This window comes from Pelodiscus sinensis, chromosome 1 (genome assembly GCF_049634645.1).
Source record: "Pelodiscus sinensis isolate JC-2024 chromosome 1, ASM4963464v1, whole genome shotgun sequence".
Lineage (NCBI taxonomy): Eukaryota > Metazoa > Chordata > Testudines > Trionychidae > Pelodiscus > Pelodiscus sinensis.
The window spans coordinates 226697586-226724687 of NC_134711.1; the positions used below are offsets into that span (position 1 = coordinate 226697586).

The window sequence follows — 27102 nt, forward strand, 5'->3', positions numbered from 1 at the left end:
CTTCTCCCATGGGTTTTTGAACAAGAGGGGATTTTTAGGAGTTAGTAGTCAAATAAGTTAAATTAGCATGGTAAAATGGCCCCATCCAATCCACAATATTTTTCTAACTCTCCCTGGCTACCAGACCATTTGACTGCAACTCACAAAGTCAGGAGGTCTTGCAAGGACCTAGCACAGTGTAAAATTTATTTAGTAAAAGTTAAAGGGAATTTCTAGGAAAGGTGCCAAGTTTTAGATAGTAACATAGTTAACATCCAAGTGTCTGTGCAGAGAGGTATGATGCTGTGTAAGAAATCTGTGTGGGTTTTTTTCTTCTTTTTTTGCTGTTGCCTGCAATTTAACTTTCAACTCTGTGTGCTTGTGTATGACCATTCTCCTGCAAATTGTTTAACCATTTAGCTTTTTGTTTTATTCACAAGACAACACATAGTGGAATCTAAATTTGCAATAAGCTCCTCCTCTTGGAAATTTGGCATAGCTGATAGTAATAAATCATTCAGGTTAGATAGACATCTGTCAGGGATGGTGTAGGTGGAGCTTGGTCCTGCCTTGAGGGCGGAGGGCTGGACTCGATGACCTCTCGAGGTCCCTTCCAGTCCTATGATTCTATGATTCTATTATTCAACCATTGACCTCATAAGTCTTGTGGAGCATCATGTGTCTTCAAATTGCAATGTGTGTACATAACACTGAAATCATCATGAAGCTAGAACACAAACAAATCACCAAGGAGATTTTTTACATGAAAATTTACAAAAGCAAAGCAAAGGTAGTGCTAAGTCTTCAAGGAAAGGAATGTCATTTGATAACTTCTAGTGAACAGTATTATCAGAGCAGATGAGAAAGTCACAGAATCATTTTGTTACAGTTTTTCATGGGTTACATTCATACTTCAAGAAAACCATACAACTGAAACAAATGGAACCCATGGCTATGGCCATAAAACTCTCATGGTGTTGCCCACATGAACCCAAAGTTTGAAAGATATTTGTAGTTGAACCTTTTGAAGTTCAAATCCTATTCAGTGCAAAGCAAAGAGTTGTTCCTCTAAATAAGATAATGGCACAGAACACAGCTTAATCGCTTTTTGGAGGTGTTCCTAACAGTTATTATGTCTTCAAATTGAAGAAAGGATTGGGCTGATTTCTCTGCCTTTCAAGAGTTGGCCATCTTCTCTGGATATTGATAAATCTAGGGTATCAAACTCATTTGGCAGAGAGAACCAAATTTCATTTTTTATTATTATTTTTATTTTTGATTATACCTATAATCAAAAATAGCATAAATTTAAATCTATACACTAACTTTAGACTACAGAAAAATATCAATGAGATACTTCCACAAAAATCAAAGACAGAATATGGTCTTTATAAACAACTTACATTATTTTCTTGTTGAGTAACTTATTGTCACATTAAATTCACTGGGAAAATCTGCTTCCTTGAAAAACCACTACAATTTTGTTCACTATTTCATTCTTTCCCATCTTATTTTTCTATTTCTCTCCATTTCCCCCACCCACCTTCTCTCCCATTCCATTCACTAAAATGATCACCAATAAAGCAGTCATGCTGATAATATAGTGTCATCATTAGACTTTAAGATTAACATCTCAGTAAGATCAATATAGACCGAGGAGTATACAAATCTAAGTAACTATTTCAGGCGATCTAAAGACCCAGAAAGACATTTCAGCAATAGTTACATTTGGAAAGTTACTTTTTATTTTCAATTACAAGTTTGATTCTGCTTACTCTGAATATATCAAATGGACTGTATCTGGCTTGTGAGCTCTATGTCTGAAAGCATTTTTGCCCAGTATTTCTATAACTGCCACTTGTAGGATTTGAACCTTGAACCTGGGACCTCATGAGTTGACTATAGGAGCCTCTACCCATGGTGTAGAGGTCTCTTGATCTTAACTTTCGCTGTGGTCTAGGTACCACTTGCATTGCTCAGTAACCACACTAGGTATGTGGGTTACATTTCTACATCACAGAATTCATAAAAATACTCCAAAGTTCATTTTTGAAAAATTTAATGGATTAGATTGCACATTTTTTTTTTCAAAATATTTGCTTTGTGGAAGGAAAAATACCACCTTGACCACCTTACCAGGTTCCAAATCCTCTCGAGCTGGGCAGGATAAATACTCTTCTGTACTACTAATATACTTCCCAGGAAAAAAGGTAGTGTGTATCACATAAATGTGTTTTCCAAATGATTTTACCTCTCTATTTATTTTACAGAGATGAAGGAAAAATGATATCATTTAAAAGGAAAAACAAAATCATAGATTTCCCAGTCCTTCATTGCTATTTACAGAGTACCTTCTCCGAGACAGGATTTATTGAAGTGCACACTTTTCGTTAAAGCCCTTTTAAAAAATACTAGCAGCACATCACTGCTGATGAGTGATTAGTTTCAGGCAAAGGAAGTACTCTGTCAAAATATATTTGTAATACCTTTTCTACCCAATCATCAGAAAAGAAATATTTTCCCTAAGATTATTTCATATCAGTGCAGAGATTGTAAGGAGAGAATAAACACACAACTTAGTATTGATTATATCATAAGAAAAAAAAACAGAAATTAAGAAAGAGAGCCTGGCCAGAAAAAAAAAGTCTTTTTGGAAGGGAACACCAGTTGTAGTAGAACTGAAATTGAGTCATTATTAAGCACCTATAATTCACATAGTAAACATGTTCAATTGGCTCAACATTGCCTTTCTTTAGAAGGCAAATCCTACCTCAGGGGGTAAACAACTGATGGTTTTGGAGGGTGGGGGGGAGGAAGGGTTGTTGTTTGTTTTTGTTTTGGGGTGGGGTTGGGGGGTTTTTTGGTTAAACAATTCAACTTTTATTTTTGGTTCAGAGGCAACAATCAGGAATGTGCCTTCAGCAAACATTTAATACAATTTAGAAAGCCATAAACCATGTTTGTAGGCACCCTTGCACAGACAATACCTAGCATGATATTATGGGTGAGCTTTCACATTCATGACTTTCTTTTCTAAAAAGTCACACTAAAACCTAATTTTTCCCATATTCGGGAGAAAAGCCTGCAATGAGAGAGACACATTAAAGCAAATGCCAAGCCTGTCCTTTTAAACATCACTTACCACATTTGGATCATGTTTGTAATTACATTTCTGCAGCAGCATAATGTTAATTGAGATGTGCCATCTCCCATCTCCCATCTCTGGGGTGTTCATGTTAACAACAGGATTCCTGCCAACCTCCCACAATGATGACAGCATTTATCGACAAAATTACACACAATACAATCCAGTTGGAACCACCATGCAGCTGAATAATACTAGAAAAAAATAGCCTTAGTCTAATGACATAGTTTATTTCTGAATTATGAGGCAAAGTTGCTACCATGCTTTTTCCTCATAAACTCAGATATTAAGAGATGATTAGGCCTATATATGAACTACACATTTGTTCATAATACCATAAATTCTCATCTGAAATGGCACATTATTTTTATAACCATCTCATTATAGCACAGACTGATGTGAATATCTGCTCCTTGTTAAACTACAATTATGACCACAAACAAAGATGCTGTTGCTTGCAGCGATACCAGTACAATTCTACATGACAAAAACTTCTGCCATCGATACTGAAAAGAAAATACACACATGATAACAGCAAAAGCAAACTGCTGTTTCCAGTACCTGTTCAAAAAACCCTGAACAACCTGACAGAAATTAGAGACAAACTGGCATCTCTCCACATGGTTCAAGTATAATAGATATGCACTGAAGCAGTACTTACAGCTAGAGAATATCAACGGGCAGGAATGTTCATCCATTGGGAAATTATGTAGCTGCAGCTGGCATTCTGCGTTGATGGTGAGCCTGTGTTAAAACCAGGTAATTGTCACTATATATCAACCCAACAAAAAGTTGAAGGAACAGGTTAGAGTGATCTTTGGTAATTGGCCAACACACAACCGAGAACTTTTGAAGCACAGCCACAGAATTAAGGTAGGTGTGTGTATATGTGCGTGTGAACACACACACACTCCCCCCAGATTGTGCTTTTAAAATCCCACTTCAGAGATCTTTAAAATCCCACCACAAGATCTTTTAAAACACATTTAACAAAGATATGTCCAACTTCAACAGACCAGCACAAATGTTTGCAAAAAACCCCTGTCGCATTTTAAAGCTTTGTTTGAAATGGTTTATTAACATAGGACACACTACAAATAAGGCCAAATTTTAAATTACTATTAAGACAGAGGTTTGAGTCCATGCAACAACAAAGTCTGTCTATATATTTAAGTGGATCATATATTTTTTTTGGAAGCTATTTTCAAATAATGAACCATGCATTAACTTCACTCCTGAAATTCTCCCAGCAAATAGTAAGTTTTAGGAAAACTAATTAAAAGGCAAACAAACAAAGTAGATTTGAGAAGTTCTGGATGCTTATAAATTTAGACTGACAGCCAGAAAAAAGGCTATAGAAGCTCAGTTGTAAGCAAATTAGTTCTGCTCAGGCGTTTCAATTGTACAGCAGGACAAGACTCCAAGGCTGTATGCCCTAAAGTGGCCAGAGGAGAGAAGGAAGAGAAAATGGAACTGGCACAAACTTGTACACTTTCTCTTGAATTTAGAACTTTAGTTATCTCAAGGCTGTTCTTTCTGAGGCATCTGCAGTGAGGAAATTGGTGATGCTGCAATTGCCTCTTAAATACAGTTTTGTAGACTCAATAGGCTGCGATAATGAAGGCTGCCTATTTGTTGCTGAGTTGTATGTCCTAGGTGGTGAATATTAAGGTTTATAGAGTTCCTCCTACCTAGAGGAAAGTCTGAGGGGTAAAACTGGAATCAGAGCTCCTTCTGTATATTTAAAATGCTCAGTCAAGCAAAGAAGGGCTGTAATAAGCTCAGCAGGCTCCAGAATCCCATGGCCTGAGGTGGTGCAGCAGCATGTGCCCGTCAATCTTTCCTCTCTTCAAGGCCCCCAGTGAAACTCCACACAGATCAGTTTCAGGGGCCCTTCTGGCAGGGGTTTATTTATTTTCCAAAGCCAGTGAACCAAAATGGCAATAAAATGAGGCAATTACTCTGCTAGCCTCAGTCTCTGCCCTCACAGGTATCTTCTCCTCTCTTTGGCAATCCCAAAAGTCCCTGCCTTTCCTGCAACTCTGTCATCTGCCCTAGCTGCAGCTCAGCTTTCTAGCTCAGGCCCTAACTCTTTCAATCAGGTTCTCTTACAGGAGGCTGCAGCTTACTCCAGTTCTTCTGCACCACAGATTCCTCTGCCTGTCATCTGCTATCCTCAGTGTCTTTATAGACACCAGCTGCCCCTTATCAGGCCCCATTGAAAGGCCATTTATAAGGGTGGACTGGACCAGTTCTCTCATCCTAAACTCAAAACTCCAGTCATCTGAAGAAGTGGGCTGTGCCCACGAAAGCTCATGATACCAGCTACATGTTTTGTTAGTCTATAAAGTGCTACCAGATCATTTGGTTTTTTTAAGTTTAAAAAGTCCAGTCCACCCTTTGACAAAAGCCAAAGGTTTTCTTATTTCCAGTGTATGTTAAGATGTTTTTTCAGTTCCTGAGATGGATGGTGTTCTCAGTAACACTTACAAAACTCTATTACATCAGTGCGGTTTCATAGGGGTCTATAACTGTGCACAATTTGGCAAATATGGGCCAGATAAAAAGGAGGATACATTCAAAAACTAACCAAATGAGCATCTTCTCTCATTCATCAAGGTCCTCTTTGAAAGCCCACTGAAGTGACTGAGATACTTTCCATGTACAAAAGTGAGCTTTAGATCACACCTCAAAAGAGGAGGATCCCAAAAAAAACCTCATGTAGGGTACATCTACTTAGCAGTTAAGCACCTGCCACTGGCCCAGCTCGGTTGAATCGAGCTCATGGTGCTCAAGCTATACAATTGCTGTGTAGACAGTCAGTCTCTGGCTGGAGAATACAGTGAGGGAGAGCCCTCCTTTAGTCCAATCCCGAAATCTACCCAGCAATTTTTAGCTCCGCAGCCAGAGCCCAAGTCAGCTGAGCTGGGCCAGCCATAGTGGTACTGAAGGACTTTTATTCTAGTGTACACACACTTTTAGTGGCAGTTTCCAGCTGTCAAATCCCTTTCTTGTTTGACAGTAAGTAAATAGGAACACTTGTCATTGAAGCTCAACTTCCATATACAGTACAAATATCAATAGCGTGATGATGGACTGAGGAGGATGAATACAATCAGTGCCTCAACTGTGTAGCATGGAAGATATATTTTACAAATAGATTGCTTGCTGTATAGAAAATCTTGTTCATTGTGGAATTCCACTTTTGAGTAGTGCAACACCTCCACTGAATAAAAGCAGATGTCTTTATTAAAATGCAGCCTTTTAATGCAAATGTATACTTTATGATAGTCTTGCCGAGATAAGCTCTAACATTTCTTCCTATCATTCACCTTTTTAGCAAAACATTTCATGACTTGTATATAGAATTTGACATTGATGCTAAACATTACACACCTAAACATTAGCATACTAATTGAGGAAGAATATCTAAATATGTAGTTTGCATCCTTTTTTCTTCTTCTGTAGAACTCAAAGCTTCTGTAGAACTCAAAGCATTTTCACAAATTGGTAGAATAAGGCATAGAGTAGTTAACTGAATTGCGCAAGGGCACAGAGTAAGTAAATGGCACAGATAGGAATAAAATCCAGTGTCAAATCCTGGTGTAATTAAGTGCTCCAAGAAGCAGATTAATCTTTCCCCAGAGGCTCTGTTTGGTTTATATACACCTCTAGGCATATAAGTAAGTCCAATCTGAGCTAATCTGCCCTCTGAAGTGGAGCTGGCTGGGAAAAATGTCAACTTCCCTGCAAAAATTTTCAACCAAATAGATTATGTTTCTTTGTATTTGCAGAAGTTTTTCTTGGACTTTGGGGGGTTGGGAAAGGAATCTAGAAATCTAAAACTTAAAATGTTCAGTCTACTTGGAACAGCAACCCAAACTCTGTAGGTGCTTTTTTACTGAAAACACACAAAAAAAAAATGACAAAAAACATGGTTCATGTAAACTTCTCTTTTGTCAAAAAAGAATACATTTTTCATCAAAAATATTTTGATTTTTCCCCCAGCTCTATCAAAATCCAAGTCAGGAAGCTTTATAGGAACCAATTCTCATGCAAGATATCTGGGACTGCATGCTTGTAGATAAATTACAAACATGGAGAGAGGGATTTGGTCACTTCAGCTTTTGGTTCCTGAATACGAAAGAGAAAAAAGGCACAAAGTGAAGTTTTAAAAAAATAAGCAAGTTTTTAAAACCAAAAAAATTATTTATCTTGAGGATTATTTTGAATTTTGACAAATATTTATGGCATTTCTTTTAAACCACATCAATTTATCTATCCTTTAAACATATTCCGATATAAATTAGGAAGCATGTAGAAAACAAAATATCTAAAAATACTTTGCAGAAAAAGAGACCAAATATTTTTAGCTACAGTCTTCCTTCCTACCTTAAGGTGTACAAAATTTTCCCATCATTCCATATTCTCAGAAGCTGATTGGGTGTAGTGATCCAGTGAGCTTCTGCTGTTTTAGAGTTTCGGAAGATAGTGTCTGGTATCCATATCAATCCAACCATATTACTGTTTAGAGTCAGTATTTTCATGGTGCTGTTGAAACGAAGACGACTGTCTGTCCATGTCTGAGCAAAAAATATATCTATTTGGTATTCCTGTAATTAAAGCACAACATACAAATTGAAGTCAGTTCCACATATTCCACTTATATTTGGTCTTTGATGGGATATAGTTAAACAGCTGTATCATCAATCAATGTAACTCAGGATAGTTCTAGTAAAATCAGTGGGTCTGTGTTGATTTACACAAACTAAGGATCTGGTCTTCGGAAGTTTTTTTTCTTTGTTTTCATTCTCAATTATTTTGCTTTAGGAAAAAATAAAAACAACGTGATCAGCATTGCCCTCTGTGGTGGAGCAAAGCTTGCTAAGCCAAAAGGTCAAAGAGGTCAATTGCTTAGGGGCATGAGTCATTTAAAATGGTTCCTGGGCCCCTGACTGCTACCTCTGCCACAGTGCACTGGGGCTAAGGCAGGTCTGCCCTCACACTGCACTGCTCCTGGAAGTATCTGGCATGTCCCTTTGGCCCCAGAGGAGTAAGGGGCAGGGAATTTCTATGTGCTGCTCCTGCCCCAAGCATCGACTCTGCAACTCTCATTGGCCAGGAACTGTGGGAAATGGAGGCTGTCGGGCTGGTGCCTGTGGGTGGTGATGCATGGAGATCTCATCAACCCCTGCCTAGAGAGTTGCACCAGTCACTCTCAGAAGCCGCCCAAGGTAAACACAACTCCCTTCATTCTCTCCTACATTCCAGTCCCCTGCCTAGCCCAGATCCTGCCCCCCAACTCCCTCTCAGAACCTGCACCCACAGCCTCTCCCATCTCCCAATCCCCTGCCCAGCCTAGAGCTAGCACCCTGCACCCAAACTCTCTCCCAGACTGATCCCTCCCACATTAAAACTTCCTCCCAGAGTCTGTACCTCAAACCCCTTCCCATACTCCAAGCCCTTGCCCTAGCCTGGTGAAAGTGAGTAAGGATGGGGATGAGTGACTACCAGAGGGAGGAGTGAGTGGGGCAAGGCCTGTAAGAAGGGGAAGGACAAAAGCATGTTCTCAGGGACGGAATAATGGAAGAGTTGTGTGATTAGTCAGTTGGCAAGCCTAGTGGGCAGACACCTGAAAGCCCTGGCCTGCCAGAAAAGCATGCTGAGAATCACATTTGGACGCTCACTGTGCACCTGCCAGCACAGGTGCAATCCCAGCCAGATGTTAGGTGGACAATGTCCACACGGGCACAAAGTGTGTGCACCTGGGGGGCCCTTTAACTGTTCTCTTCTGGGGCCTGGAATTGCTGTCAGCATTTACCCAGCATCTTGATCATCCTTTTTCTTGCAAAGTCATTCTCATGCCTGGACAATATATCTGCCTCTGTGTGAAAACAGAGTCTTTAAGGAGCTGCTAATGAAATGGAGGTTTGAGATTCAGGTAGCATTAGACAAATATGACTAGTGCTGAAATAAGTCAGCTGAAGAATGATAAATTGTACCAAACATGGTACACATGCAGAGACTCACACAGTGTTCTGTTTCTAAACAGTTGCATGTATAGTCAGAAAGATACTGGAATTATAGATACTCATTTTTCTTTATAGACACCTCTTGTATTTCAAATGCCAAGAGCCAGAACTCTTCTGAGGCTGCTATTAATACACTAACATGATGGTCCCAATGCTACAATCTTAAACTTTTATATAGTTACATTGTTATTGCCATGGTTCTGTTACTATGTAGTCATTATAAGGTGATAAAGTTGAAGTTAAACACACACACGAGAAAATGTGTATATATTATTACATAAAAAAAAAATCACTTTGTTAACAGATATTTAAGTTGCAAAATCCAGTGCTTAAAATACCAGTTCCACATCTGCCTATGGGATCTTCATTCTGCATCCTGGTGCATCCAATCTATACACTGAGTGATGGGGTGGGGGAATGGGAATCTTGCGGGAAATCACGATTATACTGTATAATTAAACACTTTATCATCATGCATAAACATAAAGAGGGCAGAATTAAGGTGTCTTGGCCAATCTGGCATTTCCTTGCTTGAGTCTTTGTCTAGCCTTATTTTCATTTAATATAGTTTTTCCATTAAGTTGCCTGGTTTTTTTCTTAGAAGAAAAAACATACAAATTCCATTATGCACACCAGTAACAATGTATCCATTGTATGTTATTAGCAGGGTTTGTGCCATTAATTTATCCTAGTATTCTAACTGTATCCTGAGAGCTATCTGGTTATACTGTGTTATTCCTATAACTAACTTCTTTTGCAGGGCTTCCTTCAAAATTAATGTTATAACACCAGAAAGCCCTATTCATTGACACTATTATCTGAGAAACACTCCCTGGGACTCACGCCTTTACTTGATGAATAACTGATGGAAATGTAAGAATTCTTAGCATGTATAGGAATAACAGGTAATATATCACCTTACGATTTGCAGCATAACTACTAAGAGTTCCTAGAACCTTTCCTTTTAACCTTCCTAGCAGGGATTTTTATTTCTGATTAGCTTTATTTTCAAGGGTAGGACTAGAAATTTGAAGCTGAAGGGAACTTATTTTCATCTTGGTGTGCAGGGAATTGTGCATCTCTTTTGACAAGAAAATCTAACAAAGTATCTAGCTCTTACTTGATAGTTATTTCTATTTTTAAACACAGGGGAAGTATTCAGAAATTACAGGAATGGGGAAAATGGTCATAAAATGACCCATCTACATATTTTAAAATATCTTCAGAAATCATTGTTTCCCTACTGAGCCACTATTACAGAGAGTGGATTATCCAAATTATGTTCTAATATTTTCTTGGTCTCTGCCAACTCCTCATTGCAACATCCTAGAAATGAAAAACTTATATATATTCACCAAATACAGAATCGATTGTGCTAGACATGGCCACATGTCTAGCAGCTTTCCCTAACTGCTGAGCTTGTGGAACTCTAGTGTGCAAGTAGAAACCAGTACTTATTGAGCCAAAGTTATGAGGTCATATTTATATATCTGGCTGATGAGTATGGTGTATTTATACACAACAATGGACTGAGCAAATATATTCATATTTGAAGTTATTTTAAGGAAAAGAATGTTTCTTTTGATTGCCAAATTATTTCTAAATTTAGGATCAGCTGTAATTCTCTTTTGGTTTATTGTGCACATTTAGGATTTTGCTTATTCAAGAGAAGATAGTCCTGAATTGTTTAATAACAATGAATAGTACAGACTAACCAAAATACATAGAATCATGAGCTTCCATGGGCAAAACCCACTTCCTCAGATGAACTAGAGTGGAAACAACAGAAACCAACATACAACAGCTGAAGAAATACCTGTCACTTGTAGGACCCATGTTAATGAGGCTAATTAAGTAGGCTGGATGTGTGATTTTGATGCGGAAATACAGATCTTAATGGCAGGAGAAATTGGCTTTGTAATGTGCCAACCAGTTAATGCCTTTGTTCAGGCCCAGGGTAACAGTGTCAAATCTGTAGATAAAAAGTCTGCAGAACTGGAATTTCTGTAACTGGTTAGTGAAATTCCTTTGTAGAAGAATGGCTACTTTTAAATCCACAACTGAGTGACCAGGCAGGTTAAAATATTCCCCTATAGGTTTATGTGTGTTACAATTTCTGATGTTTGATTTGTGTCCATTTATCCTTTGTCACAGAGACTATCCGGTTTGATCAATATAGATTAAAGAAGGGCATTGCTGGCAAATGATGACACATATCACATTAAAGAATGTGCAATTGTATGATCTCCTGATATTGTGGCTTATGTGGTTAGGTCCTCTGATGGTGTCGCTTGTGTGGAAAGAGTTGGCAATGGGTTTTGTTGCAGGGGTAGGTTCCTGGAAGAGTGTATCTGAGAAGTAATGTGTGTCTGCTGGAAAGGATTGGCTTCAGCTTGGGGGTTTGTCTGTAGGCAAGGACTGGCCTATCTCCCAAGGCCTGTAAGAAATCATTTTCCAGGATAGATGTTAGATCGTCAATGATGTACTGGAGGTGCTTAAACTGGAGGCTGTAGGTGATGACCAGTGGTGTTCTTTTCCTTGTTGGGCCTGTATTGAAGTAAGTGACTTCTGGGTACTGGTCTGGTTCTGTCAGTCTGTCTCCTCCCTTCCCCAGGTGGGTATTTAAGTTTTAAAAATGCCTTAAAAGACCTTACAGGTGTTTGTCTCTGTGTGATTGGAGCAAATCTGGTTGTATCATAGGGCTTGGTTGTAGACAATTGATCATGTGATATGTCCTGGATGGAATCTAGAGGTAAGACTAGCAGTTAGTGGGTTTCTGGTACAGAGGGTGTTTATATAACCTTCTTTTATTTGTACCATAGTGGATATACCAGACAAGTCAAGGAAGTGGATCTAGTCCAGGCTGATGTTGATAGTGGGATGGAAATTGTTGAAACCCCTGTATAATTTTTCAAGGGTCTCCTTCCCATGGGTTCATATGATGAAGGTGTTATCAATATGCTCATGATTCTACATATTTTTGTTAGTCATTAGGGTGCCACAGAACCACTCATTGTTTTTAAAGTTACAGACTAACACAGCTACCCTCTGAAATTGTTTAATTGCTGTCCACCATTCTTTTCCCCACACTTCCCACAACACATATTCCTTCTTTTTAAATATTTTAGGTAGTAAAGTAGTCCAGTTGGTGTTTGCTATTAAATACTATATGTAGAACTTCCCCTAGAGATTATTCAAAATGCAACTGGTAAAGTGTGGGCCAATGGTGGGGAGATGCAACTCCATTTACTTGAATAATTTGCTTACACCAGGGCTGAATTGAAACCTGTGTGCATATAGCACTGTGTTGCATCCTTTAATAATAAAACATGGTCTATTGTTTTAAATGTTTCTTTGTCCTACACTTGTCCTGAAGTGACTTATTTAAGCAGTATCACATAACTCAGTAAACAGCATTTTCCCACTAACATCTCTCCTAACAATTTAGCTCTGCTTAAAAGTATCTCATTATAGATGCAATGTGCTATTTTTGATAATAAGGGGGTAGACCAATATTTATATTTGAAAACTGAACTGTAATCTTCCCTTTTTTTCTTCATCCACTAATTCATTTAAAAGGGGATACTAGATTAGTACAGTACAATCACTGGAATTACCTCATTCTTCAACCAAATCGTGAATGGGGTTTGGTAGTTAGCTTATTTTGTTTTTGAGCAAGAGACAAAGGTCAATTTTAAAAGCTGGGTGTATGAACTTAGGCTCCTTGGACCAGATCCTGAAAAGGTATTTATTTGCATCACTCTTGTTGAGTCCAGTGGGAGTCAGACACCTACGTGCCTTTGGTGATCTGGACCCTAAATTTTAATTTATATGCATCTACATGGAAGTGACTTGATTTTCTTAGACACTAAGGGTGTTTCTCCTAGCAGTCAATGGATAGCATTCATTGCAGGATGGAGGGATGTGCAATGGCCATTTAAACTCCACTTAGAGATTGTGCAAAGAGTCTGAAGAGTGTTCACCTGCAGGTGATACTTACCTTTCCATTCAATTATATAAGGGCTTCCATGCTAGACTGCCTCACATAGAGGTAAATATTTGTACCATAATGCATGAAAAGACAAGGATCACTTTCAATTCACTGGTTTTACCTTTTAGAGGAATGTCAATTATTTTATAGAAGATAATACTAGCATTTATGATATTTAGGCAAAACATAAGCTTTGTCGTAAGTTCTGTGTATAATCTTCTGCCAAGAAAATACTAATAGGAGCAAGGGGTGTGTGGGTGTGGTTTTGTGTTTCTGCTAACTCAGAGGAATACTTGATGAATGAAGAAATCAGAAAACAGAGAAACCAATCTCATCAGTTACGGCTAGAGACACATCAATTTTCTGAGCACATATTTGAGATGTTTCCTACGCAAATACAATTTTGCCTGTTCATGGGAATAAATAAATTTAGAAATTATATATAATAAGCCAGCTCCTAATTACTTATTTCTGAAATATAAAAGTAGTGTGTACCCCTTGGCTTGAGAGACATTGTGTACAAAGAATGGGAGGAGTAGAGAAGCAGGCCCAGGTCTTCATCTGGACCATAGATATCATTGTAGTGGGTTGACTAATGTGTCTTAACTTAGCTATGATGGGACCATGACAATAAAGGGATGGGTTGTTGTGGAAAGAGTAGGTATATGTCTGGGGGGTGGGGGGAAGGAGGAGAGAAGGCGAAGAGAGTGAGGGATTGACACTTTTGGGTACTGGATGATCTAATATGAGAATTATTTGGAAGTATTTTGTGGGCATGTGGATTGGAAAAAGAAATTGCACATTTAGCTTATTTTCAAACCATACCAACTATCTCTTTGTTTCCTCATTCCTGAAGAAGACATGGAGAAAAACTCTTAAAAATAGTTCATATTATTAATGTCCTTATTCCCCAAATGAGCAAATCCAAGATCACCAATCTTAATTTGCAATGCTTGGGTTTGCTCATAATTTCATTGAAACATCTAGAAAGACGATATGAGAGATCTTTTGCCAAACATATAGGAAAAAGGGGTCATGGCAAAACACTAAAAAAAAAATCCAACAAGAGAATTGTTACAGCTAGTCATTACTTAGGGTCACTTTTTGAGCATTCAGTGCTACAGCTGTCTGTCTCAGGTACAACTTTTTAAGACCCCTCACAAGCTTTAATGTGTTTATACTAACAATATATAGGACTATGTAGCACTTTAAAGACTAACAAGATGGTTTATTAGATGATGAGCTTTCGTGGGCCAGACCCACTTCCTCAGATCAAATTGTGGAAGAAAATTGTCACAACTATGTATACCAAAGAATACAATTTAAAAAAATGAACACATATGAAAAGGACAAATCAAATTTCAGAACAGAACATCCCCCTTCTGTTCTGAAATTTGATTTGTCCTTTTCATATGTGTTCATTTTTTTTAAATTGTATCCTTTGGTATATATGGTTGTGACAATTTACTTCCACTATTTGATATGAGGAAGTGGGTCTGGCCCACGAAAGCTCATCATCTAATAAACCATCTTGTTAGTCTTTAAAGTACTACATAGTCCTGTATTTTGTTTCAGCTACACCAGACTAACACGACTACATTTCTATCACTATACTAACAATGTTCCTGTGAGGAGGGGAGGTGGTGTGTGAATGGGTCTGAAGGGATTAATGAGAGCATGCAGACACAATCAGCTTTGCTCTACTATACCTGCATGAAGCATCAAACCTGGTGGTAGCAGTTAAAAGGGCTGACCGCAGCAATTCAGCTCTAACAAGGAAGGACAGCAAATCTCTGGAAGATACCCAATGATTGGAGCCTGGTGGGAGTCGGGTAACTGAGGGGGATACTGGCAAATAGAGGCTCTCTCAAGGAAGGTAGCTCTACATGGGGGGGGGGGAAGCACAGCAATTGTGAAGTAGCAGCAAGAAAGAAGTTTGACTCTGTGAAGATGGGCCTGCAGGGAGCATGAAATCTCCAGCTGGGTCAGGGTCTGCCCTACAAGTGGAGTGGAGAAAACTTTCCTCAGTAAGAACAAACTACCTAGTAGGAACTGCAGCTATGAAGTGAGCCAGTGGGAGAAGCTGAGAGAGAATGAGACTAATGCACTAAGAGTACAAGAAGAGTCTGAGGGAAAAGCCCAAGAAAGGCAATATGTAAAGTGGACCAGTGAGGTAGCTGGAGGTATGTGTAGTTAGGCTTTGATTGTCTGTTCAAGTACTGGAACCCACTATGATGCCCTACCAAGGAAGGTAGAGTAGAACACCCTTCCCCCAACACATGGAAAAGGACTGCTGAACTCCCTGATCCAAAGGCAAATACTTAGGGTCCTATCTGAAGTTGGACTCCTATTTGTTTGACTTTTGGTACTCCAGATGTGGTAGGAGTCTGTGACAGTCAGAAGTCTGAAATACAAAAAGTAGCTGACTACCACAAGGTTAGAACAGCAGTCAGCAGGAAGCTCTAATATAGAAGAGATTTCAATGACATCCTTAGTCATCAGGTGGGACACTGGTTTAAGAACTATGTTTACATCTCCATTTTACATAGTGAAACTAAGGCACAGAAGTTACGTGATTTTTCCCAAGGTAACACAGGAACGCTATAGTGGATCAGGGGATTTAATCCAGCTCGCCTAATTCCTAGTACAGTGCTTTTAATTAATTGGATAATCCTGTCCCTGCAGTCCATCAGTGGCCACTTTCAAGTAAACAAAATGACTGGATGTTCAGAAACATGCTAGATATCCCCCACAAAAACAAAGATATAGCCTCTGCTCAAAGGACTTAAATGTAGTTTGGCACAAATCAGCCCTATACATAAAAAAAATACCTTTAAATAAACATGGGCGGGGTGAGAGAAAGCTAATGCATAGGTGATAATAATACAGATATACTTGTGAGATATAAACATATCAAAGTTTTTATTCTGACGTAAAATACATCATGGGTATTGAATTTGTTTTTAAACAAGTTAGGCATGTGGACACAAGACAACACACACAACTTTCTGTGCAAATTGCTTACATTGTCGACTGTAAATGCACTTCCTAGACTGTGTTTGAGGTAATTACAATTTAACTTGTTTAAAAATCAGACCAAATACCAGTTTGTTTTCTCATTCTCCAAGGAGACATAAAGAGAAACTTCTTCATGTTATTGAATGCCCTTGCTTCTCACTTGGGCAAATTCAAGACCACCAGCTTCTATTTGCAATGCTTAGTTTCATTCACCCATAAAATACGTGAGTACATTTAGAAAGACAATATGAGGCCTATCTCACCCAACACATAAAAAAAAGTGTAACAGTTTTAGGTAAAATACTAAAAATGTCCAAACAAGACAAAATATTACAATATCATAACTATAAATACACTATTCAACATATCAATCACTACAATGCTATATTTCTAACAGAGAAAATCTTAAGTTTTGATACATTCCAAAAATGCTGTTTCATTCAACATAACAGAAGAGTATATCGGAAATTGGTTCATTTTCAGATTTGTGAATTTTGCCTTAGCTAAACACTAATATTTGCAGTATTCTCTATATTGTCTATACAGTATACTTAGGAAAGACTGGATGTAATATTAGCTAAGGCATGCTCTTAAGGATCCCTGCGGTTTTGAGTGAGACAGATGACAAAAGGACAGTTTTCAAAAATGTTCTCATCTGCCCTTCAATTGTGCATATACAGTTTTGCCTAAAGAAATTTTGGACAATCTTGTGCATTTACCTGTTATACTCAATACATGCAAACCACTTTTATGCACAATGTAAAATTCAAGTGGAATTGGTGTATAGAATTTGTGTCATCTGATAGCACAAACAAATGGTGTGAAACTAACTTCCTATACACTTCCAAAAATAAAGGCCACATTTTGAAGATACAGCTCAAAGGGTCAGGATTTCAACCAAAACTTCAGTCTCAAGATATTTATTTCCACTGGCCACATTTCAGAAAGACATTATGTATAGATAGAGATATATAGATACACAGATGAATACACATGCACACATATGTATAGTAATTAAATACCCAAAACACAATTCCTAAGTTACAGTCCACTATTATAATGTTTTTTTAAAACCAAAAAGAAATGTAATTCCTGTATAACACGTAGGGTACGTCTCCACAGCAACATTATTTCCAAATAACTAATGTTGTTTCAAAATAATTTTGAAATACTGTCAAGATGGAGGACTTCTTATTCTGATTCCTGTAACCGTCATTGTACGAGGGGTAAGGGAAATTGGAGGAAGACTATTTTGAAATACGTGCTGGGTAGAAGCTCCAAATTTTGAAATAACCTATTTTAAAATAAGCTACGCAATTGACGTAGCTCAATTTGTGTAGCTTATTTTGAGTTAAATCCTGCTGTGTAGACGTACCCCTAGATAATAATCAAATGTACATTTTCCAATCATGAATGTTGAAAGTGTGATCTCAACTGTCATACATAGATAGCGATATTTAGGAAAAAAAACTCTATTCTCTCTCCATTCCAGTTTCAGAAGTATACTCCAGTGCAGGGTTGGGAACATTTCAGTCCGTGGTCTGGATGTGGTTCCCAGGGTTGGTCCCTTGTGGGCCCCCACCTCCATGTTTACCTGCTCCTCCACAGGTATCGGAGTATCACAGCTCTTGTTGGCTGCTAATCACCATTCACGGCCAATGTGAACAGCAAGAAGCAGCATCACCTGGTCCATTATGCTTCCCAACACTCGCATTGTCTGTGAACGATGATTTGCAGCCAACCAGAGCTATGATCCTTTGATACCTGTGGAGGCACAGGAAAATATAGCAGTGGCGGCTGGCCAGGGACTAACCCTGTGGGCTGCCATTTTTTGTATTGCCCACTCCTGCTCTAGTATTATATTATTCCATGGCTACAATGCAGTTATCTAAATTTGTGAGCATATATGCCGAAGAATAAAAAAGAAATTCTGCAATTACTCTTGTAAAATGTTTATATTGATATAAAATACAACTCATAGGAGGGACAAAACAAATGCAGCTGGTATGTATGTGTGGGGCACTGCAACTTAAATTCAGTTTTCCTTTATTATTAGAAATGTAATAGTTAATATATGTAGGTGATTGACAGGTATTCTTGATATGTCTATCTCCCTACTAATTGCATGCCTGACATTAGAAGTAATTGTTGCCAGTGTGGTTTTTTTTTTCCAATTTACCCAGATCTGGAAACCTCTCAGTTGCCGTGGAAACACGCCCACCTCTATTCCTCTATATTGAAGCAATAGTTCCCCTCCCAGTTGCTATAGTAACAGCTTGCAACAGGTTCCTCTTCACACCACAGCTGCTATTCCGTTCTGCATTGCAGCTTTGGTCCTCACAGCTGTTAATTGCCTTATTGTGATGGAATCCACCAGAGCTGTGTAACTAGAACAGGGGTAGCAATAAGCAGCCCATGGGCTAGATGTAGTATGCCAGAGTTAGCTCCTGATGGGCCACAAGATGCTTTGTTTACCTAAGCACCTGCAGGCATGATTGCTCACAGCTCCCATTGGCTGCAGTTCACCACTCCCAGACAATGGAAGCTGTGGAAAGTGTGTGTGTGGGGGGAGGGGTGAACTACAGCCAATGGGAGCAGTGAGTAATCATGCCTGCAGGTGCTTATGTGAACAAAGTACCTTGTGGCCCATCAGGAGCTAACTGTCTTCTCTGATGAGAAAACTGGCTCTGGATATGGGTAAAGTGGAAGATATGATATACCTTGACTTTAGGAAAGCTTTTGATACAGTTCCCCCACAGTATTCTGGATCGCAAGTTGAAAAAGTATTGCTTGGATGACTGGACTTTAATGTGCATGGAAAGCTAGCAGAATAATCAGGATCAATGAGAAGTGATCTATAGCCTGATGTCCAATGGTCAGCTGGTATCAAGCAAAGTATCCAGGAATTGGTCCTGGGGCCAACATCTTCCTTACGGATTATCTGGATGGTGGAATGGATTACACCCTCAGCAAGTTCACGGATAATACTATGCTGGGGGGAGAGGTAGATATGGTGGAGTGTATAGAAAGGGTAACTTTGACAAATTGGAGAATTGGGCCAAAAGAAATTTGATAAGGTTCAACAGCGATAAGTGCAGAGTATGCACTTAGGATGGAAGAATCCCAAGTACTGCTACTGGCTGGGGATCAACCAGCTAAGCAGCAATTCTGCAGAAAAGGACCTGGGATTACAGCGGGCAAGAAGCTAGATATAAGTCAACTGTGTGCTATTGTTGCCAAAAAGGTTAACAGCACATTGGGCTGCATTAGTAGTAGCATTGCCAGCAGATGAAGGAAAGTGAATATTCCTCTCTATTTGTATTGGTGAGGCCACATCTGTAGTATCCCTTTATAGTATGGAGTATGGAACAACTTCCTTATGAGGAGCAGCTGAGAAAATTGGGCTCATTTAGTCTGCAGAAGAGACAAGTGAAGGGGGATTGAATTGCAGTTTTCCACTAGCTGAATGGGGTGGGGGTTTCCAAAGAGGATGGAACTAGGCTGTTCTCAATGGTGACAGATGAGAGGACAAGCAGCAGTAATCTCAAGTTACAGTGTGGGGTGTCTAGTTGGATATTAGGAAAAAAACCTCTTTCATTAGGAGAGTTGTGGAGGACTGGAATAGGTTACTTAGTGAGGTGGTGCAATCTCCTACCTTAGAGGCCCCACTTCTTCAATTTTTAGAATGGTGAGGTGTAACTAGTGGTGTCCCCCAGGGGTCTGTTGTGGAACCAGTCCTATATAGCATGTTCATAAATGGTCTGGAGAAAGGGGTAATCATTGGCAAAAATTGTAGATGATATACATTTACTCAAGATAGTTAAGTCACAGGCAGAAGAGCTTCTAAAAGGCTATCACAAAATTGGGTGAGTGAGCAACTCAATGGTAGATTAAATTTAATGCTGATAAATGTGAAGTAGTGCATAACAATTCCAATTATACATATGAAATGATAGGGATCTAAATTAGTTATCACTCAAGTGAGAGCTCTTGAAGTCATTGTGGATTCTCTGAAAACTTCCACTCAATGTGCTGCAACGGTTAAAAAAACAAACTGAATGTTTGGAATCATTAAGAAATGGATACACGGGAGGGAAAATGTCTTATTTTCTCTATATAACTTGATGGTATACCCACATCTTGAATACTTTTTGCAGATGTTGTTGCCTCATCTCAAAAAAGGTATACTGAAATTGGAAAAAGTTCAGAAAAGGGCAACAAAATGATTGGGGTATGGAACAGCTGCCACAAGAGGTGAGATTATTGAGAAAAGGACTCTTCACCTTGGAAAGAGATGACTAAAGGGGAATAGTATAGAAGTCTATAAAATATGACTGGTGTGGCAAAAGTAAATAAGGAAAAATATTTACTCCTTCCCATAACACAAGAACGAGGGGTCACCAAATGAAAATAATAGGCAGCATGTTTAAAACAAAGAAAATGAAGTATTTCCTCACAATGTACAATCAACTTGGATTTTAAAAAAGAGCTTGATAAATGCACGGAGGATAAGTCCCTAGCTTCTGTTTGTCAGGGAATGGGAGACAGGGGATGGATCATTTGATGATTACTTGTTCTGTTCATTCTCGATGGGGGCACTTGGCATTGATCACTGGGCTAGATGGATCTTTGGTCTGACCCAGTGTGGCAATGCCTATGTTCTTGACAAAGCTGTGGCTGGCATGGTTTAGTTGAGGTCAGTCCTGCTTTGAGAAGGGGGTTGTACTAGATGGCTTCCTGAGGTCTCTTCCAACCTAATCTTCTGTGATATGGGAATATACTACAGGTAAAATTCAGAGTCACAGTCACTTAATTTTCCTTATTGGTACAGTTCTGCATTTACACCAGTTTGACAGAAATAGAGTTTGGCTCTAGTTTTGTTGCTCTAATTATATTTCAATACAATAATGAAGAGATCTTCTTTTTCCTCACCAATGTTTCTAAAATATATTTCATAACACATCAAGGTGAATGTTTGCTTCAAAAGTGGGGCATAGATCAGTTCATAACATACCATTTTATTGCCAATAAGAGAAGAAAAAATATGCACAAATAAATCTGTTAGTCTATACAGACTAACCCAGCTACCCCTCAGACTTGTATTGAGTTGCAATACGTCACACTCAAAAACAGAGCCAGAAAACCAAGAAAATGATAGTTAAAACTGGCCTTATGAGTTGTTCTCAGTCATTTTGGAATTGGGTGATCTTTCCTCAGAAATGAAATACTGTATCACATAGACCACTGAACAACTGAGGTTTTAATTGTCTGTCTCATAAAGAGAAGCTCTTCCCTTCCTGATAAATAAATATAAGCCAGTTGTAGTTAGAATGAAGAAGGTTAGTTGGCTGAAAAGTTGCATTAATAAAGTTCCTCTTTGTCTCCTCACAAAAAGGAGAACAGACTTTTGAGGTGTAAAGACTGTGACTTTTCTTTGCTTGAATTCAGTGACTCTCATAATCAAAAGTTATGTTACCAGACTGTGGAAAAACCAGTGAGAAGACACTAAACTTTTTACCAGACTGTGGAAAAACCAGTGAGAAGACACTAAACTTTTTACTTTTAAAATTTTGTTTGAGCTTAACTTTTCTTTGGTCCTCTAATAACATGAAGCTTCAGAGTACTTGAGAGGGGTGCTAGACTGATTAGTCATTTGGGGACTTTTCAAAGATGGAGACTTTTAATGCTGTTTTTAATTGTGATTTTTATATTCTTTGATAGTAAGCCAACATTAATTATCCTTAGAAATTTCATGTCCTTCAAAAAGCTTCTAGGTTAGGAGACAGGATTTGGATAGGAGTGAATGAAATACTGCAGAAAAGTGTCAAAATTGAGGTGTGCTGAGTGGTCATATTTCAATGAATGAACACCAAATGTACTGCAGTAGAATAGCCCCTGAAGTCAGTAAGGGCAGGTTTTACCATAGTGTGAGAACTTTTGTCTTAACGTGTCAACAGAAATTTTTTTAAATAAGTCAGAAACTAATAAAAAGAGGGACAGTTACACAAAGCTTGGTGGATCATCAAAACGACATCGTAATTTTTCCTAACCTAGCATTAAATCACTCAGAATAAAAAAAAGAACAAAAAAGGCATTCAGAACAAATTAAGGCAGCCTGAAATTTGACACAGTTCAACGTGCAAATAATCCTGATATGCAGAAATAATGAAACTAAAAACAGGATAACAAGATGAGATTAAATATACATGTGTGTTTTAAAAAAAAGAAACCCCACACACAAACTACTGAATAGATCAAAACATCACTTAAACAAATGGCAAATGGACTGAAATGATCCAGATGAGTAACACATGAGTGGAAGCCAATGATCAAAATGTAACACCTGCTGTCACAAAACAACACATATGCTGAAAATATGTTAATATCCTGGAACAGTAATCCCACTCCTACCAGGGACAATAATATTAAAGCAGATAATCGCAAACAAGCAACTCTTCCTTACAGTAGCCTTTTAACAAATATGTACAGGTGTTTGTAATCTGAACACCAGCTGAAGAGGAATGCTTAAAGAGAACAATCAGAATCTCATAGAAATTCAACAGAGGGTAATGTGTGACTAAATTGTATTCATAGAATTGTAAAATTAACAAAGCCTACAAATGCTGGATGAACAAAATCCAAATTCAGTTTAGAGCTATTAAAATATAAACATGATTAAATAGCTCTGTCTCAGAATACTCACTTTTTATTAGAGTGTAAGCTGATAGCGCTACCTACTAAGCATGTCCAATGCTTCCCATTACAGAACTGTTTCCAGTTGGTTATATCTTTGCCAAATTTCACTTATACTGAAAATTTCCATGTCAGGACAAATTATTTTTTGAAAAATACAAGCGTAATGGGTCAGTAATTTTTGAGAACAAAGCCAGGGGAAATAATTTGTTTTGCTGACTTTTGGGTTTCAGTTTTCACCAAAAAGGCTAGTAGTGATAGGACATCTAACATTGTGAATGTCAATGAAAATGAGACAGGATCAGAGGCAAAAATAGAGAAAGAACAAGTTAATATTAATTACAGAAGTTAGATGTCTTCAAGTCGGACTGATGAAATAGGCCTGATGAAATAGGTTCTAGAATGCTCAAAGAGCTGACTGAGAAGATATCTGACCAACTAAGTGATTCATGACTTTTGGAATACAAAGATAAGAGAGATTCCCAAACACCAGAAAAGGGAAATGCCATGTCAATCTATAAAAAAAAGGGTGGAGTAAGTGATAGATGTGGTATATCTTGATTTTAGTAGAGCTTTTGATATTCTCACCTGGCCTTCTTATAAACAAATTAGGCAAATATGAGCAAGGCTAAGATTTAATCATGGGCATTTTTAGTAAAAGTCATGGACAGGTAATGGACAATAAAAAAAATCATAGCCCGACCTACCTGTGACTTTTACTATAAGTAATGCTGACTAAATCTTAGTTATTCCTGAGGTCAAGCACTGCAGATGCTCAGGGAAGACCAAAACTATCACATAACTTCCATGACATCCGTAACAGACTCATAGCCTTGACTATAAGGTAGGTGCATAACTGTTTGCAAAACCATTCCCAGAAAGTACGGATGAGCTGTTCACAGTCCAGTCGGAAGAGCATATCTAGAGGTGTCCTTCAGTTATGGATCTGGTTGCATTCAATATCTTCATCAGTGTTTTAGATAATGACTATTTGCCAGAGTAAGTAGGGATCCAACATTATATTCTGAATGTCCCTTGCCTCTGTTTGCTGGAAGCTGGGAATGGGCGATAGGTGATGAATCACTGAGGATCGGTCTATACTTTTTGTTTTTTGAGGAAGAGGAAATGCAAATGAAGCACTGATTTGCAAATCTCATGCTCATTTGCATATTCTCTTCCAATCCTTTTTGCAGAAGAGTTTTTTGCAATAAACCCCTGCAGTGTAGATGGGGCCATTTTTTGGGGAAAAAAAAAAAACCTTTTCCGCAAGATCCCTTATTCCTCAAAAAATGAGGTTTACAGGATCTTGCAAAATTGGTTTTCCCCCCCCCCAACAAATGGCCTCGCCTACACTGTGGTTTTTTTGGGTTTTTTTTTTTTGCAAGATTCAAATGCCTCCTAGCTGATTAGCTGAGTGCCCACAGCTAGCTTTTGTTTCTACTGGTGATGCACATTTCATACATGCTTCAATGCACATAATTTATTCTGCACATAGATGAAAAAGATTAGAGGAATCATTGCCCCCCCCCCCATCCAAATCTGAAATGGCAGCTCTATCAGTGACCAGTGAGACAGGCTCTGAGGCCACTACAGCAGCTGCCAGCTTGTCCTGGGCTCCCTGAGCAGCTGTAGCACCTACTGGTGCTGCTGGCCTTGGGGCTGCCCCAGCTGCTCAGCTGGGCCTGAGGACAGCCGCATCAGCTCCTGCAGCTGCAGAATTCATGGAGATCCTGGTCATAGAATCAATTACTTCCATAACCTCCGTAACAGACTTACAGCTTTAACTGTAAGGTGGGTGCATAACTGGTTGGAAAACCATTCCCAGAGAGTAGTTACAAATTGTTCCCAGTCCAGCTGGAAGGGCACATGAAGTGGCATCCCATAGGGATCGGTTCTGGATCTCGTCCTGTTCAATATCTCAATCAGTGATTTAGATAATGACATAGAGAGCACACTTATAAAGCTTATGGATGATACCAAGCTGGGACAGTTCACAAGTGCTTTGCAGGACACAATTAAAACCGGAAATGATCTGGAGAGATCAACTGAAATAAATGGGATGAAATTCAATGACATTCAATGCAAAGTACTCCACTGAGGAAGGAACAACCATTTGTACATATACAGAAAGGGAAATGACTGCCTAGGAAGGCACATTACAGAGAAGAGTCAGAGGACCATAGTGAATCTCAAGCTAAATATGTGCCAGTGCCGTAACACTGTTGCCAAACCCCTCCCCCCCAAAAAACAACAACAAAAAAACCCTCCCAAATATAATTTTGGAATGTATTAACGAGTATTTTTAAGCAAGAGACAAGTAGTAAATCTGCTCTGTTCTGTGCTGATTAGGCCTGAATTTAAGTTTTGTATCTAGTTCTGGGTGCCACATTTCAGGAAAGATGTGGATAAATTAAAACAAGTACAGAGAACAGCAACAAAAATGGTTAAAGGTCTAGAAAACCTGACTTATGGGGGAAAATTGAAAAAAGTTGATTTGATAAATCTTACGACGACTGAGAAAAGACATAAGAACATAAGACTGGCCATACTGGGTTAGACCAAAGGTCCATCTAGCCCAGTATCCTGTCTGCTGACAGATGCCCCAGAGGGAGGGAACACAATAGGAAATCCTCACCTGTCATCTGGGATTTTGTCATTTCTTGGTAAAATCCAGTCAAAAGAAAGGTTTTGCCCAGAGCAATCAAGAGGCAAAAAAACAAACAAACAAACAACAACAAAATCCTGCTAGAGACACCACAATTAGAGAAAAATAGGTCCAGTTTCCTAGACAAGAATTAGGCGTAAAGTGGACTTGTGAGTAAAGTGGACTAGTGAATCTTTCTAGGGAAATACATCTGGCTACTCTCAGCTGACTGAAGTGAGATTCCATGTTTCACCTACATAAAAACAAAGAATGAGATAGAGAACTAGAGTAAAGAAACTTCCTTTAATGTGGAAAAACAGCAGAATGGCTAAGATACTAATGTTTTTCATTGGGGAAAAATGAAGTTTGCATAGTATATTTACATAGATTGATTTAAAAAGTCATGCTGTATCCACAAAGGGGGTATGAGATACAGCAGTCACATTTATTTCTGTATTAAGAAAACAGGAGATGATACCTCAAATACTAAAATGTGGTTACTGGTGAATTTTGACTTATGATGGAAATAACTCTGTAAAGTGTGGTTTGGGGGAAGGAGTTTTTTCTTTATAGATCCAGGTTAGTAACCTGTACATTAATACACATGATAAATGCATATTTAATCCACATGAAAGTCCTAGAATTGCAGGAAAATTATCAGGGAAAGTTATAATACAAGAAGTTCTTTCTGAAAAAAGAAGTAATTTTAGTTTTGTGTTTTTTAAAGGTTAGTATTTACTGCAGAATCAATTAGATCAAACTTTTCAAGGTGTCCAACATGTCAGTAGTAGCTCAGGGATGCTTTAACATTTCTTTCATTTCCTTAGGAAGTTTTCACGTTTGCTGAAGGATGAGTGGGGTCATATACTAGGATCATTATTCATAATGATAACAGCCTTTTTATTTAACATGTCTACAAAGTGTAAACGGTTTCTCTTGTTTCTGCATATAGATACTTTCTTTCAAACACTGTATTGACTTAGCATGGAAACAGGTCAGAAAATGTGAAGTGCAAACTCTGGCAGAAATGCTTTTCAGTTCATTCCAAACGTCTTCAACTAATGGGGATCAATTTATTTCTCTTTGTTTGTTGCCTGTATATCTAAAAGCTTCATGTACAGTATTTTTCACAATCCTCAAGTAGCTAGTCATTACACACCTTTTCCCAGCCTGTCAGTCTGTCTGCAGATACAATCCATTCTTCCTTTCTGCTTTGAGAAAATTATTTTGTCTAGCCTGTGGTCACGTGCAGTAATTTTTGTTCCTTAAGACAGCTATTTAACTTTTTAAATATACTGAAGGTTTGAGCCTCTGTTGCCCCCTTTGTTTACCATATCACACAATCCTCAGTACATAGAGTGATCAGATGTCCCATTTATAAAGGGACAGTACCGATGGAGCTGACAGCCTGCATTGGCCCCTGGACAAGGTGTGTGTGTGTGTGTGTGTGTGTGTGTGTGTGTGTGTGTGTGTAGGTGGGGGTTGCTCTGTACTCCCAGAAAAGGCGTACCCTCAGGATTAAGGGGTGCTCTGTCTGAAGTGCAGCGTGCCCCCATCCCAGCCCCAGATAAGGACAAAAATGAAGAATACTGATAGGATT

The 27102-nt window shown here is 38.6% G+C and overlaps 1 protein-coding gene across 5 annotated transcripts in view; it reads right to left on the reverse strand.

The window, feature by feature from the left end:
- The window catches only part of GABRG3 (gamma-aminobutyric acid type A receptor subunit gamma3), a 549662-nt gene that overhangs the window by 217186 nt on the left and 305374 nt on the right, over positions 1-27102 (reverse strand). For all 5 annotated transcript variants that reach the window (XM_075916398.1, XM_075916406.1, XM_075916388.1 and 2 more), the window contains 2 exons: positions 7517-7737; positions 3786-3868 (listed from right to left, as the gene is read on the reverse strand). In XM_075916398.1, the coding sequence (XP_075772513.1) occupies positions 3786-3868; positions 7517-7737 (304 nt within the window). The remainder of the gene's footprint in view (positions 1-3785; positions 3869-7516; positions 7738-27102) is intronic.